This window comes from Balaenoptera acutorostrata, chromosome 14, assembly GCF_949987535.1.
Source record: "Balaenoptera acutorostrata chromosome 14, mBalAcu1.1, whole genome shotgun sequence".
Lineage (NCBI taxonomy): Eukaryota > Metazoa > Chordata > Mammalia > Artiodactyla > Balaenopteridae > Balaenoptera > Balaenoptera acutorostrata.
The window spans coordinates 54968521-54991649 of NC_080077.1; the positions used below are offsets into that span (position 1 = coordinate 54968521).

Sequence of the window (23129 nt, forward strand, 5' to 3'; positions counted from 1 at the left end):
CGCGGCAATGGCGAAGCGGCCAGCGGGGGGACTTCGGAGAGGGCGGGAGGGGGCAGGAGGCGTGGTGGCCCCGCCGGCGTGACCGCACGTGTGCCCGGCGCGGTGGCCGGGGCCGGCGTGTGGGGCGTGTGGCCGGCTCCGTGGCATGGTGGGTGTGGCGGGGATGCCCGGGGCGGTGGTCCCGGCGTGGGTGCGCCGCGCGCCGGGCACGGTAGTCCTTGGGCCCGGGCGGCCCGGGCGCGGCCGGCGCTCCTGCAGAGGGAGCTGTGCGCCCGGCCTGGCTCACGCACGGCGCCGCCCCCTTCCTCTTGTCGCCGCCGCAGCCGCTGGGCCCGCCCGCCGGGGAGGGGCTGCCGGCCTCGCCGACAGCTCCTTCCTGCTTCCCGCACGTCCTCGCCGCCGCGCCGCAGGTCGGGTCGTGAGTCCCGGCCGAGAGCTGCCTGCCGCCGCCGCCGCCGCCGCCGCTGCCCGGCCCGCGCCCCCGCCTCGCCCCGCGGCCCGCCCGTCCCCCTCGCGACCGCTCCGGAGCCCGCGCCGCCCCCGCGCCCCCGGCCATGCTGTCCTTCCAGTACCCCGACGTGTACCGCGATGAGACCGCCGTGAGTACCCCCGCCACCCCCTGCCCTCCCCTCCTGCCCTCCCCTCCCCCTCGGCCTTTGTTTGCAAGGCCGGGCGGGGGGCGCCGGGCTCCTCCCTAGCTGAGGGGGCCCTGGTGGCCGTCACCCTCCGCCTGCTGGCGGCGGAGTCGGTGGTCAGCCGCCGCTGGGCCGCTTCCTAAGATCAGCGGGGTCAAGGGCAGACGCCCAGGTGGGAATGGGCATCTTAAGGGTGTGGGAAGACAGAATGTGTCACTGCTTTTTGACTGGCGGAAGCTCTTGTTTAAATATGGTGGTAGGAAAAAGTGTGTATGCGTGTAGGTGATGTCCAATTATAAAACAAAAGCAAACTTTTTCAACTCACAAATTAAAAATACTTAGAGTTGAAGTTCATTCATTCGATTTTAAAACGTGTATCGAGCGCTTCCCCTGCCCTTGGCCGAGCGCTGGGCGACGGGCGCTGGGGATGCAGGGCCGAGGTAGAGTCCTGGGGAAGGTGGAGCAGGGCCCCGAGCTGTGGCAGTGTTGATCCGAGTGTTCCTAAACTAGAACAGGAGTTGGTGGGGGCGAGACGAGGTCTTAGAAGGGGAGAGGATGGCCTTTTAAAGAATGAAGTTTTGCCTGGTGCAGGGGTTAGCCACCGTTTCCCTCAGCTGTAGATGACCTCAGGGTCACTGTTGAGGTCCCCAGGGTGGAATTCTGGGCAAACACTTTGTGTGTGTGTAAAAATTAGTTTGGCATCTTAAGAACTGGAGTAAATCCAAATGTTGTGGGCATGATTGTGGTAGGAATAGCACAATTCTTCAGATTACTTAAAATGGAATCCAAATAAAAAAGATTTTTGTACGATACAGTTCTAGGTTTTTTCTATTTGCTTTGACCCGATTAATGCCAGAAAGTCTGTACTTTAAAGCAGCCTCATTTGGGGATAAAGGGTACTGGGGCTTTAGAGTAAAGGACGTATTGTATTAAATTAAGACTTCCAAGTGACACTGATGCATCCATGGTTTCTTTGACCTGTGGTCATCTGGTAACCATGTTTTCTCAGCCTGTTCAGCTGCTTGCTTATTAAATTTACTCTGACAGCCCAAGAAGCTCTATCCCTGTGGTTCAGAGAGTTGTTTCCTTTGTGTCTGGGAGAAAAGTGATCCAGCCGGAATGGAAAAGAGGAGAGACCAAGTAAGAAGACCTGAGCGCTAGTTCTGGTTTTGTCACTCACTCGCTGGATGCTCTTTGGCAGATCACTTACCTGTTACAGGCCTTCTCTCCCATATATGAACCATTACGGCTGGCTTGGCTAATCACAGAGCTTACTTGCTGCTGTAGTAAGAATACCATCATTCATTCATTCACATGATGGTCTAGCCCTGCAGTGTAATGGACTTTAGTAACAGGAAGACATGAATATCTCAGTTTGGTTCTTGAGGATCTTTGAGTTTTCAGGAGAGATAAAATTATAAAGAACTATTATGTGGTTTGATAAGTGCTGTTTTAGGTTTGTTTTATTTTATTTTTAAAGGCGGGGTTGCTTCTTGCTTAGTTTTTCCCTTTTCGGGTTACCAAAATCCTACAGTTCACTTATCTGTGTTTTACAGTTCTTGAAAGGGTTAAGTGAGGATTTTTTGAAGACATCAGAAAGCTTATGAACAATTAACTTGAAAGAGTATACCATGGATTTTAATACTCTCTAGTTCCTTTTTCATCAGAGAACTCATGATCAACCTCAAGGCCAAGGAAATGTAGTTCTGGTCCAGCCTGGACCCTGCTCTGTGGATCCCAGTGTATTTATCCCAGCCCTGATAGCCTGCATGGAGTATCTTTTTCCTGGGACAGAGTCCTGATTACTAACCCTAGGCTTGACTTACGCATTTGCTCAAATTGTAGCCTTGATTTCTAGGATGGGTTCGTTTCTCTCCAGCAGGTGCTAGAGATTGCTGTAGCTCTCTGTCTCTCTCCCTTGAGCGTCTTCCAGCTACATACTGCGCAGTCTCCTGCTGAACCGTGGAGTTGGAGCATGCAGCCCTTTGTGGTGGATTTCTGCTTTAGTGAGCAGAGTTTTGGAAACCTTGCCATTCCACTGTAATGCCGTTGCCCGTCCCCCGAGAGTGTTGCCCGTCCCCCGAGAGTGTTGCCCTTAGGGAATTCGGGCCTGCTACAGCACTTAGAAGAATGTATAGGGTGAGTGGAGAACACAGAGGCGGATGAGATTAATTTCCATCAGTAGGAAGAGACAATATGTGAATTGAGCCTGGAAGTCGGCCAGTTGGTTAAGGTAGAAAGGACATTCCTGGCGTGTGACTTAAAGTCATCGTTATGTAGGGCTGTACAGTCATGGAATTGCATTTGTTTTAGGATGGCAGGAAGGCCATTGTGACCAGAATATCCATGGGTGGATGAGCTTGGAAGGGGGCTGGAAAGGGAAAAAAAGGAAAATGGGGCCAGGTTTGATGGGCTCTGCGTGCTGTGTGTACAAGTCTGCACTTCGTCCTGAAGGCAGCAGGTGAGCTGTAGAACAATACAAGTGAAATATTGAATAGTAACAGTGTCTTATCAGGACTCTATTTTTAAAGCCTCTCGGGAAAATAAGGTATGGTTTGCAAACTTAAATCAGATGGGAGAATCAGATACTGCACAACTTGAGTTCAGGGGATGTAGCTATGAGATCACCCCATTTGTAGGGTATCGTCTTGTAAAAGAAAAATGTAGGGAGCGGGCGGGATGGGGAGAGGGCACTTGGCTCCCAGGATTCTCCTGGAGAGAATCAGTTTGTTGTCCTGGTTAAAAATGTCTGCTTGATAACTAACTTCAGTCTGCTTTAGATGGCGATGGGGCTGTTTGCTCAGAGGTAAACACCATTCAGGAGGCAGTCCAGTGTAGGATACACTGGGTTCTGAGTCAAGGTCCAGCTGTGCACCTGCCAGTTCAGAACTGGCCTGCTTCATTAGCCAAAGGTTGAGTCCGCAGGCTTTGAGGTCGGCTCAAGGTGGGCCACAGTCCTCCCTCCCACTTATTAACAATCTGACCCTTGTCAATTGCTTTAATTCTCTCCAGCTTCAGTTTCCTCATCTGGAAAAATGAGTCGGTAATAACCTCCCGGTGAGGACCAAATCACATAACGTGGCTGTGGCTCAGTGTTTAGCCCACAGTAAATCTGTGGCCTTCCAGTCTCTGTGAATTGCATTCTGCAGTCTGGAAAATAGGAATATCATCAGCTCTCTTACAGGGTTGCTTTAAAGCATCAGGCACAACAATATGGATATTCAGCAAATGTTCGTTGCTTTGGGTCTAGCACTTGGCAACACCTTCACTTAGCCATAAAACTAAGATGACTTGCAGTTAATCTTTTCCCCTTCTTTGTGAAAAGTTAAGTCTTTGGCTATGTCTGAGTTTTAGTAGCATCATAATCGAGGAACATTTTTAAAGTGTCCAGTCTGTCCCCTCCAAGGAATATTTGGGGAAAAGCTGTTGGCAGATTGTTTGGAGTCACAGCGCTGATTCTGAACTCGGTATGGCCCTGGGCGTGTTGCCATCTCGTGCCTGACATCGCTCCTAAAAATACTGGATTGGAAGATCTTTCACAAGTTTAAATTTGTTTGATTCCTTATTGACAGAGGAAAAGATGGTTGTTACTATAAGCGTATTTTGTAACCATTCCAAGGTGTGTAAAATGTAAGAGACTTGCAGATGAGAAGAAAAGACAGAAAGCTTTTCTTCAGTGATGACAATCAGCTAAAATTTAGAGAGGCTTTTGGTAAGGATTGAAAATTGGTAATTTTAGGAAGACTCATCAGGAAGGCTTTCATCTGATTGTGTCAGTTGCACTTGTCAGTCATTGTTTGCTGAGAACGGTTCCTGTGTTCCACCTGAACTGCCCGTTCTTCCAGGTGTGCATTTCCCCAGGTGCTCTCCTCTGGCACCAGATGAGGGCAGATGCTGACCCCTTGCAGAAAGCCTGAGGTTTGAGGCTTGGGGGAGATTCTTCTCAGTTGGCCAGCAGCCACGCTGAAACTTTGACCAGCAGTAGAAACAGCAGGTTTTCCTTTTCCAGGAGAGTGTTCTCTTTCCTTCGGAAATAGCCCTTACATTTTGGTGTTATAGAACAAAACAAGGAGACAGACGCAAAACTCATTGGAGGCACTGGTAGTCTTCTGGACAACCTCATATAAGAAGCCTTAGCCGGAATGCTATTGAGTTGTTGAGAGAGACTTGACTGGAAAGACGTTGTCCATGTGGTTTCATTTGATTAGATTAATCACATGAGTATGAAATGGAGAGGTTTTGTAGCGACATTTACCTGTGGATAGTTTCTTTAGGCATCATCACGTGGGGAGTGGCAACTCCCTGTCGTCCTTCTGGTCTCAGTCTGAGGGCAGGCCCAGGAATGTGGTTTTTCAGAAGCTCCCACGTGGTTCTGAAGATCAGCTCCTGTGAGTTCTCCTGAAAGTGTCCCCTCAGCCAGGCCCTTCTTGCACTCGGCAGTTTTATTCATCAAATATCAGGGTAGTCCCAATGCATGATGCCATCGTGCCTCCTTTTCTACACAGTGAAAGAAAGCATTTCATAACAATGCACTAAACGGAAGAGAAGCTTCAGTTTTAGAAACGCTCTTTTATGGCATGTAAGTCAGCTTTCTCAGCTGACATCAGCTAGCATCATTGCACATTAGTTAACTTGCTTTTTGGCAGTTCAGACTTAAGGGCACAACGGATCGTATTGTACATTGTAGGGAGATTTTCTAATCATTAGTCAGCAAGAACAGGGCAGTGCACTCGCGTGTGGTAGCTCCCTCCCAAGCGTGCCCTTCCGGCATCCCCACCGCATTGTGTAATTCTGCGCTTTGCTGCCGACAACACGTTTTCAAGTTTCTTTAGCACAGCGGCAGGCCTTTGTTTTGTGTTGTACAGATGGAGCGGTTCCTATTCTGACCTTTCATCTTTCTTCCCTCTCCAGCTAAAACGTTCTTTTCATGAAGGGTGGCTTGACACCTTTGAGAACCTGCCAGCTTCGGTTCATGTGGTAATTTGGGCAGACACATTGCCAGTGAGCCAATTGGGCTATTTCTGACTGCCCCTTTCCTACCTCTCTACCACATTCGGAAAGTAGTAGCTTAATTGGGATTAGACACTAGTTATCTAATACCATATTTTGTCTTTTGCAGGTACAGGATTATCATGGGCATAAAATTTGTGACCCTTACGCTTGGCTTGAAGACCCAGACAGCGAGCAGACAAAGGTAAATTAGGGTTTATGATTAAAGATAAGGCGGCCTTCGTAGCTCAGACCAAACCCTAGACATCAGTAACCGTGGCTTTTCCCTTCTGGTATCATCCTGTGTTGTCTGCAGTGAGAGGGTGAATAGACATGTTGGTACTACCACTTTCTGTGAAATGATTCATGGGAAAGAGGTGAAAGAATTTTTAGTCCCATAGAAGATCACGTAACTGTTTTGAATAATGTTTGTGGTTTATAGGGACACTAATGAACCAACTATTTGAAATGAAAATATTTGAAAGAAGGAAAACAGAATTTTACCAAAGGAAAATGAAAACCTACAGAAAAATTATGTGAAGGAAAAAGTTGCCTAATACATTTTCTCCAAAGGAAAGAAAATCGTATATATTTAAGAAGTACCAGGTCCTGAAAACTGAATGCTGGTCATAGATTACTTATTGATTTTAATGCAACAACAATAAAATTATAAGTAAACTAAATTCTAAGCATCTTCTTATATTTTATAAGGGGGTGGGGGAGAATCTTCTACTCTGTCTAAAAATATGAGGCTTTCCTATTCTTTTGGAGAAACGTAGTATTTTGAGCTGAAGTCTCATTTCGTTAACGAAGCTTATTTACCTCTAAGTGCCATGTCCCATGGATATTTCTTCCTCCTTGGAGTGCCCAAGACTTGTCATTTGAGATTCATTATTTACATATACTCTATGTGGTTAAGTTTGCTTGGTTGAGGGAATAGTGTTTCTCCAGTCCGCTCCAAGTTCCTTGACTCTTTTATTTATAGCCATGCTAACTTAGTATGTAAAAATATGTATACAATTTCTAATGTGCTCAGCATTCCAGAAGTTTATTTGAGCTTCTTTAGAATCCCAGAGTACATTTCCCATTAAAAAAAAAATGTTAATGCAAGCTGAGTAGTTTTCTAAGCCAGCTTCTAAAAGCCTATGTCTTAGCTGCTCTTATATCTTGTGGTCCCTTGCCACCGTATATACCAGTGTTCTCTGGAGAACTGAACTCAGATTTCCAAGGCAATTCAGATTTTCCAGGAAGGCATTCCCTTCTGATGTGGACCTAGCTAGTGGAATCGGGATTCTCTCCTTGCCCATCCCCCGTCCCCAACCCTTGCACACTCCCTGGTCAGTGGGGTTGCAGCCTCCACCACCTTCATGTCCTTAGGGAAAAGCTTCACCAGGAACGGAGTGGAGGGAAGGGCTTAGCCAGGCGCGATGATACACGGAGGAGGAGAAAGTAGAGGCAGGAATCCACTCTTTCTTCTTCATTTCCGAAGCACTGGCCTGCCTGCTTTCCTTTCTGCCGCCCTCAGCTGTTCTTCGTGGCTAGCATTTTTCTCCTCCTCTGCCCACTGCAGAAACTCTTAAAACTTCTTCCCTATCCTTTCCCTTGAAGTAAGCACACCACCATTTTGAGATTTTCTAATGGTTTTTACTTCTATCTATACTCCCTCATTCTCAGCCTTTCCTGATTCCCTTCAAGAAAGACAGAGGTCTCATGGGTGAGAATGATTGGTATTTGGGTTTTCATTTTCCTTTGGTGAAGCAGTGGGTTATAGAGGTTGATCGGTAACCATCCCCAGGTGAGAAACAAATGGGTAACTTGAGGTGCAGGCCAAGGCTCGAGCTCCGCAGGCGAGGCCAAGAGGAGCAGGGAGCAGGTGTGGGCTGCCTCCTCGCCTCCACTCTGCCACAGATGACCTTGACCGTCCAGCTTTGGGCTGAGCTGAGACAGGGATTGAGCCTGGGAATGGAGAGTCACAGGCAGCTTCGTAGCCTGTAATGGAGGGAAGGAGATGAACTTCCTGTGCATCTCTGGAAAACTGTCCCCAAGGACTGTCTCTATGACAATTACTTTGAGGTATTGGGTACAACCTGGATTCCTTCAGCCTTTGATGGTGATTGAGTGATGCAGCTATGTTGGAATGACCCAGTTTTTGTTTACGTGTTAATGGATGCATACTTTGCTGTTCCTTAATTGATGATGGCTGGTCCTGTGGTTGACAAGCCACTTACTAGTAGATGAAACTTTGCTAATTGGTGATCTTGCAGTCAACACTGGATAGACGCTGATGACATTGATGTATACACTGTTATTTTCGCGGTATACATTTATTGGATGTTTACTATGTGCGGGGCACTTCACTGGTAGCTTTGCATACCCTATCCCATTCAGTTCTCAAACTCTGACATAGGCCTTTTTATTTTTCCCATTTCACAGATGAAGAAATTGAGTTAGAATGATTAAGTAACGTGTCCAAGTTCACGTAGCTGGTAAGAGTGGAACCCAGGCAGTCCAGATGGTTATCAACCTCACATTAAAGAAATGATAAAAGATCAAAGACTCTGGGTATAATAGCTTTGGAAATGCAAGCTATAGGAGTATATTCATGTCTGTGCTTGCTGTGGGACTCTGTATGTCCTCCTGCAGGTACCCTCGGCTTCCCCCCACTCCCCTCCCACACTAACCTGTTCAGACGGTCGGACGGTGTACCTCAGGTGTCAGAGGGCTGTGCAGCTCGTGCCTTCCCCCTGCACCCTCCATACACACCTTTCCCAGTCCCCCCTAAACAACCTCGTTATTGACGCGAGCTAGCTGTCATCTGAGATCTGATGAGTGAAATTTCGGTCTCAGACTGAAAAGACAGAGTGTGTTTCTCTAATGCTCAGAAGAGCAGCAGGAACGTTTTCTACTCACAGTTAGAGGCATGTACACACAGGTGTATTAGCCATACCTCGGTGTAAAGAGGAAAATCTTCACGTAGCCTCTAAAACAAAGAAAAACCGCTTGTTACATTTTCAATAAAAAACCAGCCCAGAAGTGAGGAACATTAATAGCTCATTTATACTAAGATCTGAAATGCTATCGGTAAGTCTTTGATTTAATCTAGTATTTAATATAGGTTATCCAACTCTGAGAGTTCCTGGCATTTGAGGCTTTATCCTTTATAAAAGAATCTCAGAGCAGACTTGTAACTTAGAAAATTCTCAAAGACAGTGGTGGTGGGGACTTGAATCTGGGTGAATTCTTTCAAGCTGTCAAGCCCCATGTAACCGTATTTTATAGCAAGTGTTCCAGTTTGTAGAAGATCCTACACAACTCAGTTGTTTCTTTGAGGTCAATTCAACCTTTGTAAAGAGGAAACAGTGTTGCAGCACTGCCCAATAGATTATATAATGTAAGCCACGTAGATAATTCAGAGTTTTCTAGTAAGTAGAAAGAAACACTTTAAGTAAAAAGAAACATGAAATTAATTATAATAATTTAATCTAGTATACTCAAAATATTAACATCTCAACATGTAATGAATATAAAATATTATTAAGATATTTTACATTCTTTTTTTTAAAACTAAGTTTTCAAAATCCAGTGTATATTTTTTACTTATAGCACATATCAATTCAGACCAGCCACATAATCAGGTACTCATTTGCCACATGTGGCTGGTGGCTACCATTTTGGACAGTGAAGATAGGGACCAACCTTTCTTGTGAATATAGATGTAAAGACTATAAATAATGTTAGCAGGTTAAAAAAAAAAAAAAAGAAAGCAGAGTTTGTCACAGGAATTCAAGAACAATTTAATATTATTCATAGATCAAGTAAACCTATATTATATAATTAACCTAGTTAATATTTTAAGAATTAAAGAAAATCCAAAGCTAAAAATAGAAATAACTTTAATAAGATAAATATTCAAAACAACCTAAGCACTAGGCTGGAATATCTCTGTCACTACTATTTTTGTATGTTTGCAAAGCTTTGACCAGTGCAATAAAACGTGAACTGAAATTTGTACAGGTGAAAATAAAATTATCATTAATTATAGATTCTATGATTATGTGTCTAGAAAACCTCAGGGAAACAACTGAAAACTTTTTAGAATTAATGCGTTCAGTGAAGTGAGTATGTACCAAATAAATGTAAAATCAGTAGCAATGATGAAAAACCAACCCATCTGATAGCAAAAAGCAAATACTTAAGAAGAGTTTTCAGGCCTACTGGGAGAGTAATAGTGTCACTTCAGAAATAGGGAGATCTAGAAAAGGGCCAGTTTGGGGCATTATTTTTAATAGTGAAAAATTGGAAATCGCCATTTCCAACGATAGTTTACTGTTTAAGTCAAATCTGGTGGATCTGCTTAACGAAATAGTACATGCCTCTATTAAAATGTTGGGCTGTAAAGATTGCTTACTAAGTGAAAAAGTGCTCATGGTAGAATATGAAGTGGGACAAGGATGCAAGATTGTAGGGCTCCCAGTGATTACAACTTTATAAAGTATGTTTGTAATTCTAGGAGTATCTGTATGGAAATACAACCTAAACAATAATAAGATAAAGGGAAGGCTCTGGGTTAAAAGCCCTTTAGACATCTCGTAAGTGTGATATACTCTTGAGGTGTCTGAACCATAGTGAAATCTCACTGGGGTAAGTGGGACACCAGGGCAACCTTGGAAGTTTCCCGTGTGAGATGGCAGAGAGGGAGGTTTGCAGTCATTAAAAAGGATTTGAAGACAGATAGGCAGGTCCCAACAGGTGGTCAATTCATACTTCCCATTCGGCAGGCTCTGCCAGCTTGTCCTTTGCAGGTCATGGAAGGAAGTGTGTAGCAGCCTCGATGCACCCTGATATTTTGACACCGAGGTAACTTGAGCCTCCAGACTACTAATAGCAAGACACCCATCCCCCACCCACTGACAGTAATGTGCATGTGATTCACTTCCTAATCTTTAACTTCCTAAGTTTCCTGTGGCAAACAAACACGTGAACCCCAAACCCCACGCTCGGCCTTAGCTCTTTGCGGCCTCTTTCTTCCTCTCAGTTGGTGTCCTGGCCCCTTTGGGTGTGCCCTGTTCAGATCTCATTTCACATACTATCACGGGCCATCTCCTCTTTGCCTGTCGATAAGCCACTCTGCATGCCCCTCCATGTAGCTGATGATACCCCTTCTTCCTTTGTCCTGTCTCCCATCAGTAGAAACCATTCTCTTCGTGATCAGCAGCAGCCCAATTGCCAAATCCAGCGACCTTACCATGGTCCTGCGTTCTTCACTGTGCAGATGGACCACACGTCCTGGGGAATAGTAGAGACTTCTGTGTCACCAGCAAGGGGACTGCTGTGCCCCCTCAGCTTTGCATTGCCTCCCAATCCCTTGCAGTTCACGGAAGCAGCCGTCACGCTGTCGGGTCCCCGTGAGAGTACCGAATGCGTGTGTCTTTCCCTTGGCCTCCCCGTCCATCGTGGTGCGGTCAGTCCACGTGGTACCATCTGCGCCCCTTCCTGATAGTGAGAAATTCTCTGCATCCCTGGGCTTGGTTTTGCAGCCCTAAAGTCCAGATAAGAAGCAATGTCCTCGTAGCCTTTTGAAGAGTCTCCCCATTTTACTCCATCTTATTGTGGCTTCAGCCTCTTGGTTGAATATTCCAGAACTTGTTACTGAGTTAGTGAAGGGGAGATACAGAAAGGAAGAATTTACACCTTTCATGGGATAGCTGCTGTCATTGTAACTAGTTGTCAAGTCCGGCTTCCACAGAAGCTCTGTCCTGGGGCTTTGGTACAGGAGGTAAGCAAATGTAGAATACCAGCTGCAGCTATCAAATGACTAATTTATTTTTCCCTCCCTGAGAGCTGCCTCGGGCAAAACGACAGTAACAACAGCTCCATCCCTCGTGGATCATGAGAGAAGAACTCTTAATAGGAACCAGCAAAAAAAAAAAAAAAAGAAAAAAAATTGTTTTTATGTTCAGTCCTTCTAAAAAATTACATTACCATTTGTTTCAGAGAGGATCAAAGGAATACAGAACGTAGGTCATCTTCCCCATACCCCATTTGGCTGAGTAGTTAGGGGTCGCCCATTACACCTGCTGAGAAGGGGCTGTGAAGGTAATGAGCAGAACAGTCCCTCAGTCTTACAGGTAAAGAAGCTCACTGTGGTGGCTTCTCTTGTTGCAGAGCATGGGCTCTGGGCATGCGGGCTTCGGTGGTTGTGGCGCGTGGGCTTGGTTGCTCCGTGGCATGTGGGATCTTCCCGGACCAGGGCTCGAGCCCGTGTCCCCTGCATTGGCGGGCGGATTCTTGGCCACTGTGCTACCAGGGAAGCCCTAATTTTTTATTTTCAATTAACCTTTTTATTTTCAGATAGAAAATAAAGATTTGTATGCAGTTGTAAGAAATAATTCAGAGAGATCCCATGTATGCCTTACCTAGTTTCACCTAATGGTAACATCTTGCAGAACTGTAGTGCAGTATCACGACCAGTGTTGTGCAACATCGGTGTAGTCAAGATACAGAACGTTCTATCACTACAAGTATCTTTATGTTGCCCTTTTATAGTCACATCCACTTTCCTCTCATCCACCCCTTCCCCATCTCCTGGTCCCCTTGTTAACCCCTGGCAACCAGTAATCTGGCCTTCATTTCTATAACTTGTTATTTCAAGAATGCTATATAGATGGAATAATACTGTATTTAATCTTTTGTGAATGGATTTTTTTCACGGAGCATCTCCTTGGAGATTCATCCAGATTGTTGCATGTATCAATATTTTGTTCCCTTTTGTTGCTAAGTCGTATGTGAGTTTGTTGAACCACTTACCTACTGAAGACATCTGAATTGTTTCCATTTGGGGGCTATTAATAATAAAGTTTCTATAGACAAAAAAAAAAAGCTGGAAACGTCACCTTTCTCCTCCCCTGCCCGCACTGTTCCCTTCCTTGGCAGGAAAGATTTAAATCTCAAAGGACTTCTGATCATCTCTAGGGTATTTAAATAGCCTAGGATTTCTGTGTAGGTATTTTAATGTCACAGAGGTCGGTGGAGAACAAAGTTGAGGGCAGTCAACACCTTTCCCTGGGATCCTTTCTGCCTATCCTAATATGTGGGTTTTTTTCTTTGCTTGCTTGCTTTTGTTTTTGGTCTTTGAGGTTAACGCTAAAAGCATGTAGCGTGAGGAGTTGCTGCTCTGTGCTGGTATCAGTCTGGCCTAGATCTCCTTGGGCGGTGTGCTTTCCTAAAGTGGGGCAGAGCCCGCGTGGGCAAGAACTGGTGGGGGAGCTGGGTGAGCCACGATCCTTTCATCCACTTGCATTTCCCCCTCAGGCTGTCAGGCCGCAGAGGCAACCGTGGAAGCTTGCTCCCAGGACTTCCACTAACATGAAGGGCCAGTTCGATGTCTCTAAGCCAACAGACAGCAGATGAAGCTGACTGGGAACTGAGGAATACAGCATAAGAGACTTTAGGTTTTGGTTTTGGTTTATGGTGTTCTTTCGAAGACTTTAGGACAAACTGTGAATATCCTCTTTTTAAGTAGTTCCTTCATCCTCTGAGTTTCCAGGTGTTTCCCATGTCACCTCTGTTGCGAGGCAGGGTGGAGGAACAGAATATTTGCCAGATGGGAATAGAAGTCATAGCCCTTGGTCTTTCATTTTCTTGGCCTTTGAGCACAGCCAGCTACCTTACCTGGGATTCCTTTTCTTCATCTATAAAATGAATATAGTCACACTCAATTCATCTAGCTCCAAGGTTTTAATGACACCCAACTGAGAAAATGCATGTAAAAATTCATTTTCCGGGCTTCCCTGGTGGCGCAGTGGTTGAGAGTCTGCCTGCTAATGCAGGGGACACGGGTTTGAGCCCTGGTCTGGGAAGATCCCACATGCCGCGGGGCGACTAGGCCCGTGAGCCACAATTACTGAGCCTGCACGTCTGGAGCCTGTGCTCCGCAACAAGAGAGGCCGCGATAGTGAGTGGCCCGCGCACCGCGATGAGGAGTGGCCCCCGCTTGCCGCAACTGGAGAAAGCCCTCGCACAGAAACGAAGACCCAACACAGCCATAAATAAATAAATAAAATTTTTTGAAAAATTTCATTTTCCCCACACAGCAGAGCTCTGTGCAAAGGTGATACTTCCTGGGCACTGCTGCTTCAATGTATTGAGATGTAGACCTTCAGAATCTAGTGTCTTATTTGCTTACTCAGAATGTTGAACTTTAAAGACGCCTCTGTCTTTTTATTTTCATCCACAAAACGAAGCAGGATTTTCCTTTTGAATTCTAGTTTTTTAGAAGAAGATACTTAAATTCTAAGCATTGAATTCCCCACACCTCCGCCAGCGGAACTGCGGCATCTAAGTGTGGCTTAGTTGTTCTGAAGGACGATGACTGAACTAGGCCAAACATTACCTTAAAGCTCTTTGGTAGCGCCTCTTTTAATTGGTGTTTTCTGAACCCACTGGCAAAGCTGGCCTGTGAAACGCCCTGCCATCCATTCATTAATGTTTCATGTAAGGACCTGGCTTGAGAATTACTACTGTGTTGTTCCTCCTCTAGTGGAAACAGGAAATGCTCTAGGTAAATCTGTTACCACATATCATCTCAATCTGCAAGGCGTCTCAGGTCTTAAAGGTCTCACCACCTCCTACAGAAATGTTTAGCCTTATGTATGTTCGCAAACATACTTCTGATGAATCCACAGTTGAAATATGTATTTAGGGAACAACATCCTTTTGATCTGTGCATGGGGTAATTGTCAGAAGTATGATAGAATCTGCTGGTCCTGGGCCATCCTCTTTCCTAAGCAGTGCTTTCTCTTGTCTTTTTCTGTCTTCTTTCTCTTGCTTTCTGTAATGAGGTTTTTGAGGCAAGCAGTAGAAATGAATTCTGGCCATGTTAGGCAAATCAGGAATCCATAGCAAGGATATGAGGCCAGCTCCTGGGATGCACTGAGGGCCAGGCTTGGAGCAGGCAGTTGTGGGACTCCGTGGTGGGAATTTCCAGTTTTCACCCAGCACTGCTGATGGCATCAGTGATTACAGTGATTCGGCCCTCTGTCACTTGTTCAAGTGACTGCATCCCAGGAGAGGGAGTTTGGATTGGCCAAGCTCCAGATGTGTGCTCACTCCTTGGCTGTACTGTGGCAATGAAAAAAGATTTGGTAAAAAGCCTTAGGGACCCTCTTTGGCTTCTGTAGTGGCAGGACAGCTATGTGAAGTTAGTGTCTCACTAAGCAGGGTAGAGCCCTGGGGAGGAGAATGGTTGCTGGCTGGCCCTAATGCCATAGGTCCACTGGTTTCATTCCCCTTCCTCCTCCATATGTGCTCATGCCCTCCCCTTCTTCCCCTGTCCTGGGTTTACCGGTGTGCCCACTGCACCAAGCATTAGGTTAAATGGGGGTGAGGAGAGGGATGCACGGTCATGAGCAAGACAGATGTGGTCCATGCCGGCTTGGACTCACACATCAGCCTAGGAGACCAGAGATTGGAGCTGGGTGGGCCGCTTAACCTTCGAGCTGCTAGAGGTCAGTGCCGAAAGGAGGCCGAGCCACCTCTTGAGTAGAGGCTGGGAGTCTCGCCCCATTTGTTCACCACCAGGGAAAGCTCCATTTTAGAAAAGCAGACCCCAAACCACTGATGAAATTCTTAAGGTACTTGTGTACATTTAACATTAATATTTTCCCCATAGGCAGCTACTTGGCTTCGGTTCCAATAATCTACATGTCCTCTATGAGAAATGCTGATGTCAGACATGGTATCTTTGGGAAAACAGTTATTAAAGAACTAACAACTAAAGAACAAAGATAACTGACTTCTCTGAGCCTCTTTCTTTTCTCTTAGGTATCTGGAATCCATTCACCAGCCCATGCTGCCATGTCCAGGGGGAAAGCATTCAGTCATAAAAATCACCTGGGTATTTGTTAAAAATAGACATGCCCAAGGTCTACTTCTGTAGCATCTGATTTGAGTAGAAAGCTATTTCCCAAGCACCTCACCAGGTAATTCTTAAGATCCAGAAAGCTTGGGAAAACTGCCCTAGAGAATGCTTAGACATGATTAGAGAACAATAATAACACCTTTGATTTATATGGGGCACTTTCAAGGAGTTAAGTTTCTCATAGATGCCTCACATGTTCATAGCATCTTTGTAAATTAGAGGGACAGTGTTTGTGATTCTAATTTTTCTCATTGGGGGAAATCAAGGCATGTGTCACAACAAAGACTTCTGGGTCTCTCCTGTATAACATTGGATGGCACTCTAACCATTTGGATCAGCTCTCTATTTAATCATGCACACCATTCTCTGGAGCTCCAGTTCTGCCTGTGTAAAATCTCATACGCTTCTTGTTTTTATCCCTGCTGGCACTGCCTGGTTCGGGCATGCATTGCCACTGAGCTAGACATTCAGTAGCTTCCTAACTTGTCTCCCTTCTTCCAGAATTTTTTTCTACCCTGTTCTCCCCAGCAGCTGATAAGAACCCTTCGAGATCTTGGAACCTGTTTATTCATGGGAAAGCAGTAGTGTATATTCATTTAATGAACAGCTTTAGAGGTAGAAAGACAGGTTTGAATCTTAACTCCACAATTTTATCAGAGTTGTGACATTGGTCATGCTTATTAACCTCTCTAAGCTTCAATTTTTTTTTTAAATTTTTTTTAAAATTTATTTTTGGCTGCGTTGGGTCTTCATTGCTGCGTGCAGGCTTTCTCTAGTTGCGTCGAGCGGGGGCTACTCTTAGTTGCAGTGCGCGGGCTTCTCATTGCGGTGGCCTCTCCCGTTGCAGAGCGTGGGCTCTAGGCACGCGGGCTTCAGTAGTTGTGGTTCTCTAGAGCGCAAGCTCAGTAGTTGTGGCGCACGGGCTTAGTTGCTCTGCGGCATGTGGGATCTTCCCGGACCAGGGCTAGAACCCGTGTCCCCTGCATTGGCAGGCGGACTCCTAACCACTGTGCCACCAGGGAAGCCCCTAAGCTTCAATTTTCTGATTTATAATCTGGAGACAACTACTGTGTATGGTTGTGGGGAAAATTAAGTGATAATGTTTTTGAACCGTGGAGCAGAGTGGTTGACACAAGTAAGTGCTTAATAAATGCTTGCCATTGCATTTATTATTAAATAGTTTAAATAGCACAGGAACTATCTGCTTGATAATTTAAAAGGCCTCATCTTTAGAGCTATTTGGGACAAATTCTTTTATTGCAATTATTTCTTGGGCTCTGTTTAGATCTGCTTTCTTTTTGGATCAATTTTAGTCATCTGTATTTCCTAGAAAATTGTCCATGTCATTGAGATTTTAAAATTACTAGCAGGGGATTATGTGAAATAGTTCTTATAATGACTTTACTCTCCTTGTTTGTGTCTCTATTTGTTTTTTTTTTTTGGCTGTGCTGGGTCTTTATTGATGCGTGCGGGCTTTCTCTAGTTGCGGCGAGTGGGGGCTACTTTTCGTTGTGGTGCGCGGGCTTCTCATTGCAGTGGCTTCTCTTGTTGCGGAGCACGGGCTCTAGGCACGTGGGCTTCGGTAGTTGTGGCACGCAGGCTTGGTAGTTGTGGTTCGTGGGCTCTAGAGCGCAGGCTCAGTAGTTGTGACACACGGGCTTAGTTGCTCCGTGGCATGTGGGATCTTCCCGGACCAGGGATCAAACCCATGTCCCCTGCATTGGCAGGCGGATTCTTAACCACTGCACCACCAGGGAAGTCCCTGTCTCCATTTCTTTATTATTTCAAATTTCCAGCATCTGTAACTTCTCTCCCCTTTTTGATTAGTTTAGCCAGCACTTTGGTTGAATGCATGGGAGTTTTTTGGTTGCTGTTTGTTTTTTTAGAAAGAAATGGTTCTAGGACTTATAAGTTGTACTCTTTAATTTTCTAGCTCATTAATTTCTTTTTATTTCGCTTTGTTACTTTAAAACTTTTTGGTTTGAATGTTTAGTTAAATTTCACTCTGTCTCATTGGTGGATCACCTTTTCCAGGCTTCCCTCTCCAGCCCTTGGGCAAGCTTCCGGTGGATTCCTCCTCTTCTAGCCTGCCCATGCTTGGCCAGCTGAGCGGCTGCTGGAAGAGCTGTATCAGTCAGGACTCTTTTTTTTTTTTTTTTTTTTTTTTTTTTTATTTTTTATTTTTTTTTTTTTAAAAGCAACAATGATTGCAATTACCAAACATGAAACACACTTATACTATGTCATAATATTGACATTCAGTCCAGTAATCCTCCACTGTAACAGCTCCTTTACTTTGCAGTGAAAATTGATTTGTATATTCTTTTCCTCTGAGTCCTTGTGGGATTTTTTTTTTTTTTAATTCAGACAGAAAGTCACAAAAATTATACTCATCCTCATCAGTTCACTCAGTCCCATGTAATTAATTTCTTTTTTTTCATCTTGATCTTTTGTTAGCACTTTTATGAGTTCATCAGTTTTTCATTAGAGTTCTGAAAATGCTTATTCATTCAGTTCAGCAGTACAGTCAGTTACCAGAAACCTGTACTTGTCAGAGTCTTTTCCATGAATTTCTTGAAGATGAAACTCTTTTATAGGAACATATTTGCAAAATCATCAGAGTACACCCAGAACTGTCTGTAAATGACAAAAGACTTAAAAATGACCATGGTTAAAGATTTGATGAAAGTTCATAATAATGCAGTTGACAAGAAAATTAGTTATTTCTGAGCTATACATTTTAAAGTAATAACTAGGATTATTACTTATAACATTATACCAGAACATATAAGATTTTTAGACGTTTCCTGTAATGTCTGAAACATTTATATTAACATATTTCCATACATATTTCCATACAAATACAAATATAAGATTTTTAGAAATTTCATGTAATGTCTGAAACATTTATATTAACATATTTCCATACATATTTCCATACAAATACAAATATAAGATTTTTAGAAATTTCATGTAATGTCTGAAACATTTATATTAACATATTTCCATACATATTTCCATACAAATACAAATATAAGATTTTTAGAAATTTCATGTAATGTCTGAAACATTTATATTAACATATTTCCATACAAATAACCCAATGAAAGTTTAGTATTAGTTGTTTTGTTTGTTTTTTTATACTGCAGGTTCTTATTAGGCATCAGTTTTATACACATCAGTGTATACATGTCAATCCCAATCGCCCAATTCAGCACATCACCATCCCCACCTCATCGCAGTTTTCCCCCCTTGGTGTCCATATGTCCATTCTCTACATCTGTGTCTCAACTTCTGCCCTGCAAACTGGCTCATCTGTACCATTTTTCTACGTTCCACATACATGCATTAACATACGATATTTGTTTTTCTCTTTCTGACTTACTTCACTCTGTATGACAGTCTCTAGATCCATCCACTTCTCAACAAATGACTCAATTTCGTTCCTTTTTATGGCTGAATAATATTCCATCGTATATATGTACCACAACTTCTTTATCCATTCGTCTGTTGATGGGCATTTAGGTTGCTTCCATGACCTGGCTATTGTAAATAGTGCTGCAATGAACATTCGGGTGCACGTGTCTTTTTGAATTACGGTTTTCTCTGGGTATATGCCCAGTAGTGGGATTGCTGGGTCATATGGTAATTCTATTTTTAGTTTTTTAAGGAACCTCCATATTGTTCTCCATAGTGGCTGTATCAATTTACATTCCCACCAACAGTGCAAGAGGGTTCCCTTTTCTCCACACCCTCTCCAGCATTTGTTGTTTGTAGATTTTCTGATGATGCCCATTCTAACAGGAGTGAGGTGATACCTCATTGTAGTTTTGATTTGCATTTCTCTAATAATTAGTGATGTTGAGCATCTTTTCATGTGCTTCGTGGCCGTCTGTATGTCTTCTTTGGAGAAATGTCTATTTAGGTCTTCTGCCCATTTTTGGATTGGGGTGTTTGTTTCTTTGATATTGAGCTGAATGAGCTGTTTATATATTTTGGAGATTAATCCTTTGTCCGTTGATTCATTTGCAAATATTTTCTCCCATTCTGAGGGTTGTCTTTTCGTCTTGTTTATGGTTTCCTTTGCTGTGCAAAAGCTTTGAAGTTTCATTAGGTCCCACTTGTTTATTTTTGTTTTTATTTCCATTACTCTAGGAGGTGGATCGAAAAAGATCTTGCTGTGATTTATGTCAAAGAGTGTTCTTCCTATGTTTTCCTCTAAGAGTTTTATAGTGTCCAGTCTTATATTTAGGTCTCTAATCCATTTTGAGTTTATTTTTGTGTATGGTGTTAGGGAGTATTCTAATTTCATTCTTTTACATGTGGCTGTCCAGTTTTCCCAGCACCACTTATTGAAGAGACTGTCTTTTCTCCATTGTATATCTTTGCCTCCTTTGTCATAGATTAGTTGACCATAGGTGCGTGGGTTAATCTCTGGGCTTTCTATCTTGTTCCATTGATCTATGTTTCTGTTTTTGTGCCAGTACCATATTGTCTTGATTACTGTAGCTTTGTAGTATAGTCTGAAGTCAGGGAGTCTGATTCCTCCAGCTCCATTTTTTTGCCTCAAGACTGCTTTGGCTATTCGGGATCTTTTGTGTCTCCATACAAATTTTAAGATGATTTGTTCTAGCTCCGTAAAAAATGCCATTGGTAATTTGATAGGGATTGCATTGAATCTGTAGATTGCTTTGGGTAGTATACTCATTTTCACAATGTTGATTCTTCCAATCCAAGAACATGGTATATCTCTCCATCTGTTGGTATCATCTTTAATTTCTTTCATCAGTGTCTTATAGTTTTCTGCATACAGGTCTTTTGTCTCCCTAGGTAGGTTTATTCCTAGGTATTTTATTCTTTTTGTTGCAATGGTAAATGGGAGTGTTTCCATAATTTCTCTTTCAGATTTTTCATCATTAGTGTATAGGAATGCAAGAGATTTCTGTGCATTAATTTTGTAACCTGCAACTTTACCATATTCATTATTTAGCTCTAGCAGTTTTCTGGTGGCAGTTTTAGGATTCTCTATGTATAGTATCATGTCATCCGCAAACAGTCAGTCAGGACTCTTGACGAGCAGCACCTGAAAGCCAGCTCGCTCTAGCTCATATAGAAAAAAAGGAGCTGAGTGGCTCACGTAATTGAAGATCAGTACATGCCTTTAGGCACAGCCTGAGCCAGGACTGCACATGATATTTCTGGAAACCTGTCTCTCTTTGTCTCTTAGGTCATCTGCTTTTGTCTGATTATTTTGTTTTCTAGCAGCCTCTCCCACATGGTAGGGAAAGATGGGCCTTGCCCCTTCAGGTTTTACACAGTCCTGACAACCCCAGATCTCATAAGATAACTTCTCCTTCCAGTGTTCACCTCAGTCCCTGAAAAAGGATTCTGGTTACTTAGCCTGGGTTCATAGCTACTTTACTGACTGTTACATGTAGAGAAGAATTGATGAAAGACTCTGCTTATGAAAATGAACAGGGTTTTACTTATGTGAAGAATGTAGAAAGGAGTTAGCATAGTTAGAACATGCTATCACGAACATTATCTATGACATTTAATGTAAGCTGCCGGCACCCGGAAATGATAAAATCTGATCAAGAGAGAGGGTAAACCCCAAACTTCCTGAAGGTGTAACTCATTTTCCAGGCCCAGCCTTTTTACTTGGGTGCAGAGCACGTCCCCTGGGCCAGATGTACCTCGTCAATCACAGTGTGGGCGCTGCCCTTCAGCACACGGCACACTCAGGCACCGACACCGTCCCCCGAGCCTGTTCCAGGTACGCTCCGGAATCCGTCCTGTGGACTAGATCAGGTCAGCTGCCCCGATGTGCGTGGGAGTCATGAAACAAGCCCTTAGATCAGCCTCGAGCCTCATCCTGCACGGATGTCCTGCCCGGCTCTGGATCAATCCCTGCATCTCGGGGAGGGGTACTCTGATGGCTACCAGAGGTCACACCTCAGCCACCCCACCCCCAGTCTATCAGCGGGGCTTCCTAAAGGTACCAAAACAAAACAGATGTCAGCTCGAAGTGTTTTTTACCACATTCTAAGAACTTTAATTCTTTTTTTTTTTTTTTAACATCTTTATTGGAGTATAGTTGCTTTACAATGGTGTGTTAGTTTCTGCTTTATAACAAAGTGAATCAGTTATACATATACATATGTCCCCATATCTCCTCCCTCTTGCATCTCCCTCCCACCCTCCCTATCCCACCCCTCTAGGTGGTCACAAAGCATCGAGCTGATCTCCCTGTGCTATGCGGCTGCTTCCCACCAGCTATCTATTTTACATTTGGTAGTGCATATATGTCCATGCAACTCTCTCACTTCGTCCCAGCTTACCCTTCCCCCTCCCCGTGTCCTCAGGTCCGTTCTCTACATCTGCACCTTTATTCCTGTCCTGCCCCTAGGTTCTTCAGAACCACTTTTTTTTTAGATTCCATATATATGTGTTAACATACAGTATTTGTTTTTCTCTTTCTGACTTACTTCACTCTGTATGACAGACTCTAGGTCCATCCACCTCACTACAAATACCTCCATTTCGTTTCATTTTATGGCTGAGTAATATTCCATTGTATATATGTGCCACATCTTCTTTATCCATTCATCTGTCGATGGACACTTACGTTGCTTCCATGTCCTGGCTATTGTAAATAGAGCTGCAGTGAACATTGTGGTACATGACTCTTTTTGAATTATGGTTTTCTCAGGGTATATGCCCAGTAGTGGGATCGCTGGGTCGTATTTTTAGTTTTTAAGGAACCTCCATACTGTTCCCCATAATGGCTGTATCAATTTACATTCCCACCAACAGTGCAAGAGGGTTCCCTTTTCTCCACATCCTCTCCAGCATTTATTGTTTGTAGATTTTTTGATGATGGCCATTCTGACCGGTGTGAGGTGATACCTCATGGTAGTTTTGATCTGCATTAAGAACTTTAATTCTTAATGTTTTTCTTTTTTTTCAAATATTCTTGTTAGAGTTTGGATTCCCTCATTGATACAAGAATTATTCAAGAGAGGATTTGTACGTGTTTAACTTCTTCCTGGTTGGATTTTTAGTTAGGTTTGGATTTGATGTGCAGATCACCTCTGTCCTTGCCGGGCTTCTGGTCAGTAGTGTGTACGCCGAAGAACGGAGCCAAAAAGGGTTAGTGTTCCAACTTTGAACGGGCTCCCTGGTAATGGCGAGCTTTGAGAACAAGGCTTGAATCTAAGGTGGAAATGAGACTTTCTGTTTCCTTCCCCCTTGATTGACAGTAACTAGCCCAGTGAGGGAACAAGTTGATTTGCCTTCAGGGGGACAGGCAGAGAAGGTGGAAAGAGGCCTGGCACGGCTCCTGGTCTGTTACCCACATGCAGCGGGATGCTCAATGGGAGCCTTCACTGACCTGAGAGCAGATGGTCCCAGAGAGAAGAGAGGGACCCACTCTGGGCTTTTAATGTTAAAAGACAAGCCCCATGGGTTTTGGGCTCTCGCCTGTTGGATTTGACGTGGCTCGTCCTTGGGGTTTGTAGGGGTTTGTGGGACCAGGAAGAGAAAGGCCCCTCTCTGGGTTGAGGTAATGGCATGGTAGTTACAAC

General features: G+C 44.1%; 1 protein-coding gene across 2 annotated transcripts in view; it reads left to right on the forward strand.

Annotated features, from left to right (window-relative positions):
- Positions 1-343: 343 nt before the first annotated feature.
- Positions 344-23129, forward strand: part of PREP (prolyl endopeptidase) — a 140439-nt gene continuing 117653 nt past the window's right edge. Inside the window, exons 1-2 of one of the 2 annotated variants that reach the window (XM_057528035.1) lie at positions 344-599; positions 5755-5829. In XM_057528035.1, the coding sequence (XP_057384018.1) occupies positions 555-599; positions 5755-5829 (120 nt within the window). In that variant the 5' untranslated portion in view covers positions 344-554. The remainder of the gene's footprint in view (positions 600-5754; positions 5830-23129) is intronic. The other variant, XM_007190640.2, reaches the window with a different exon arrangement.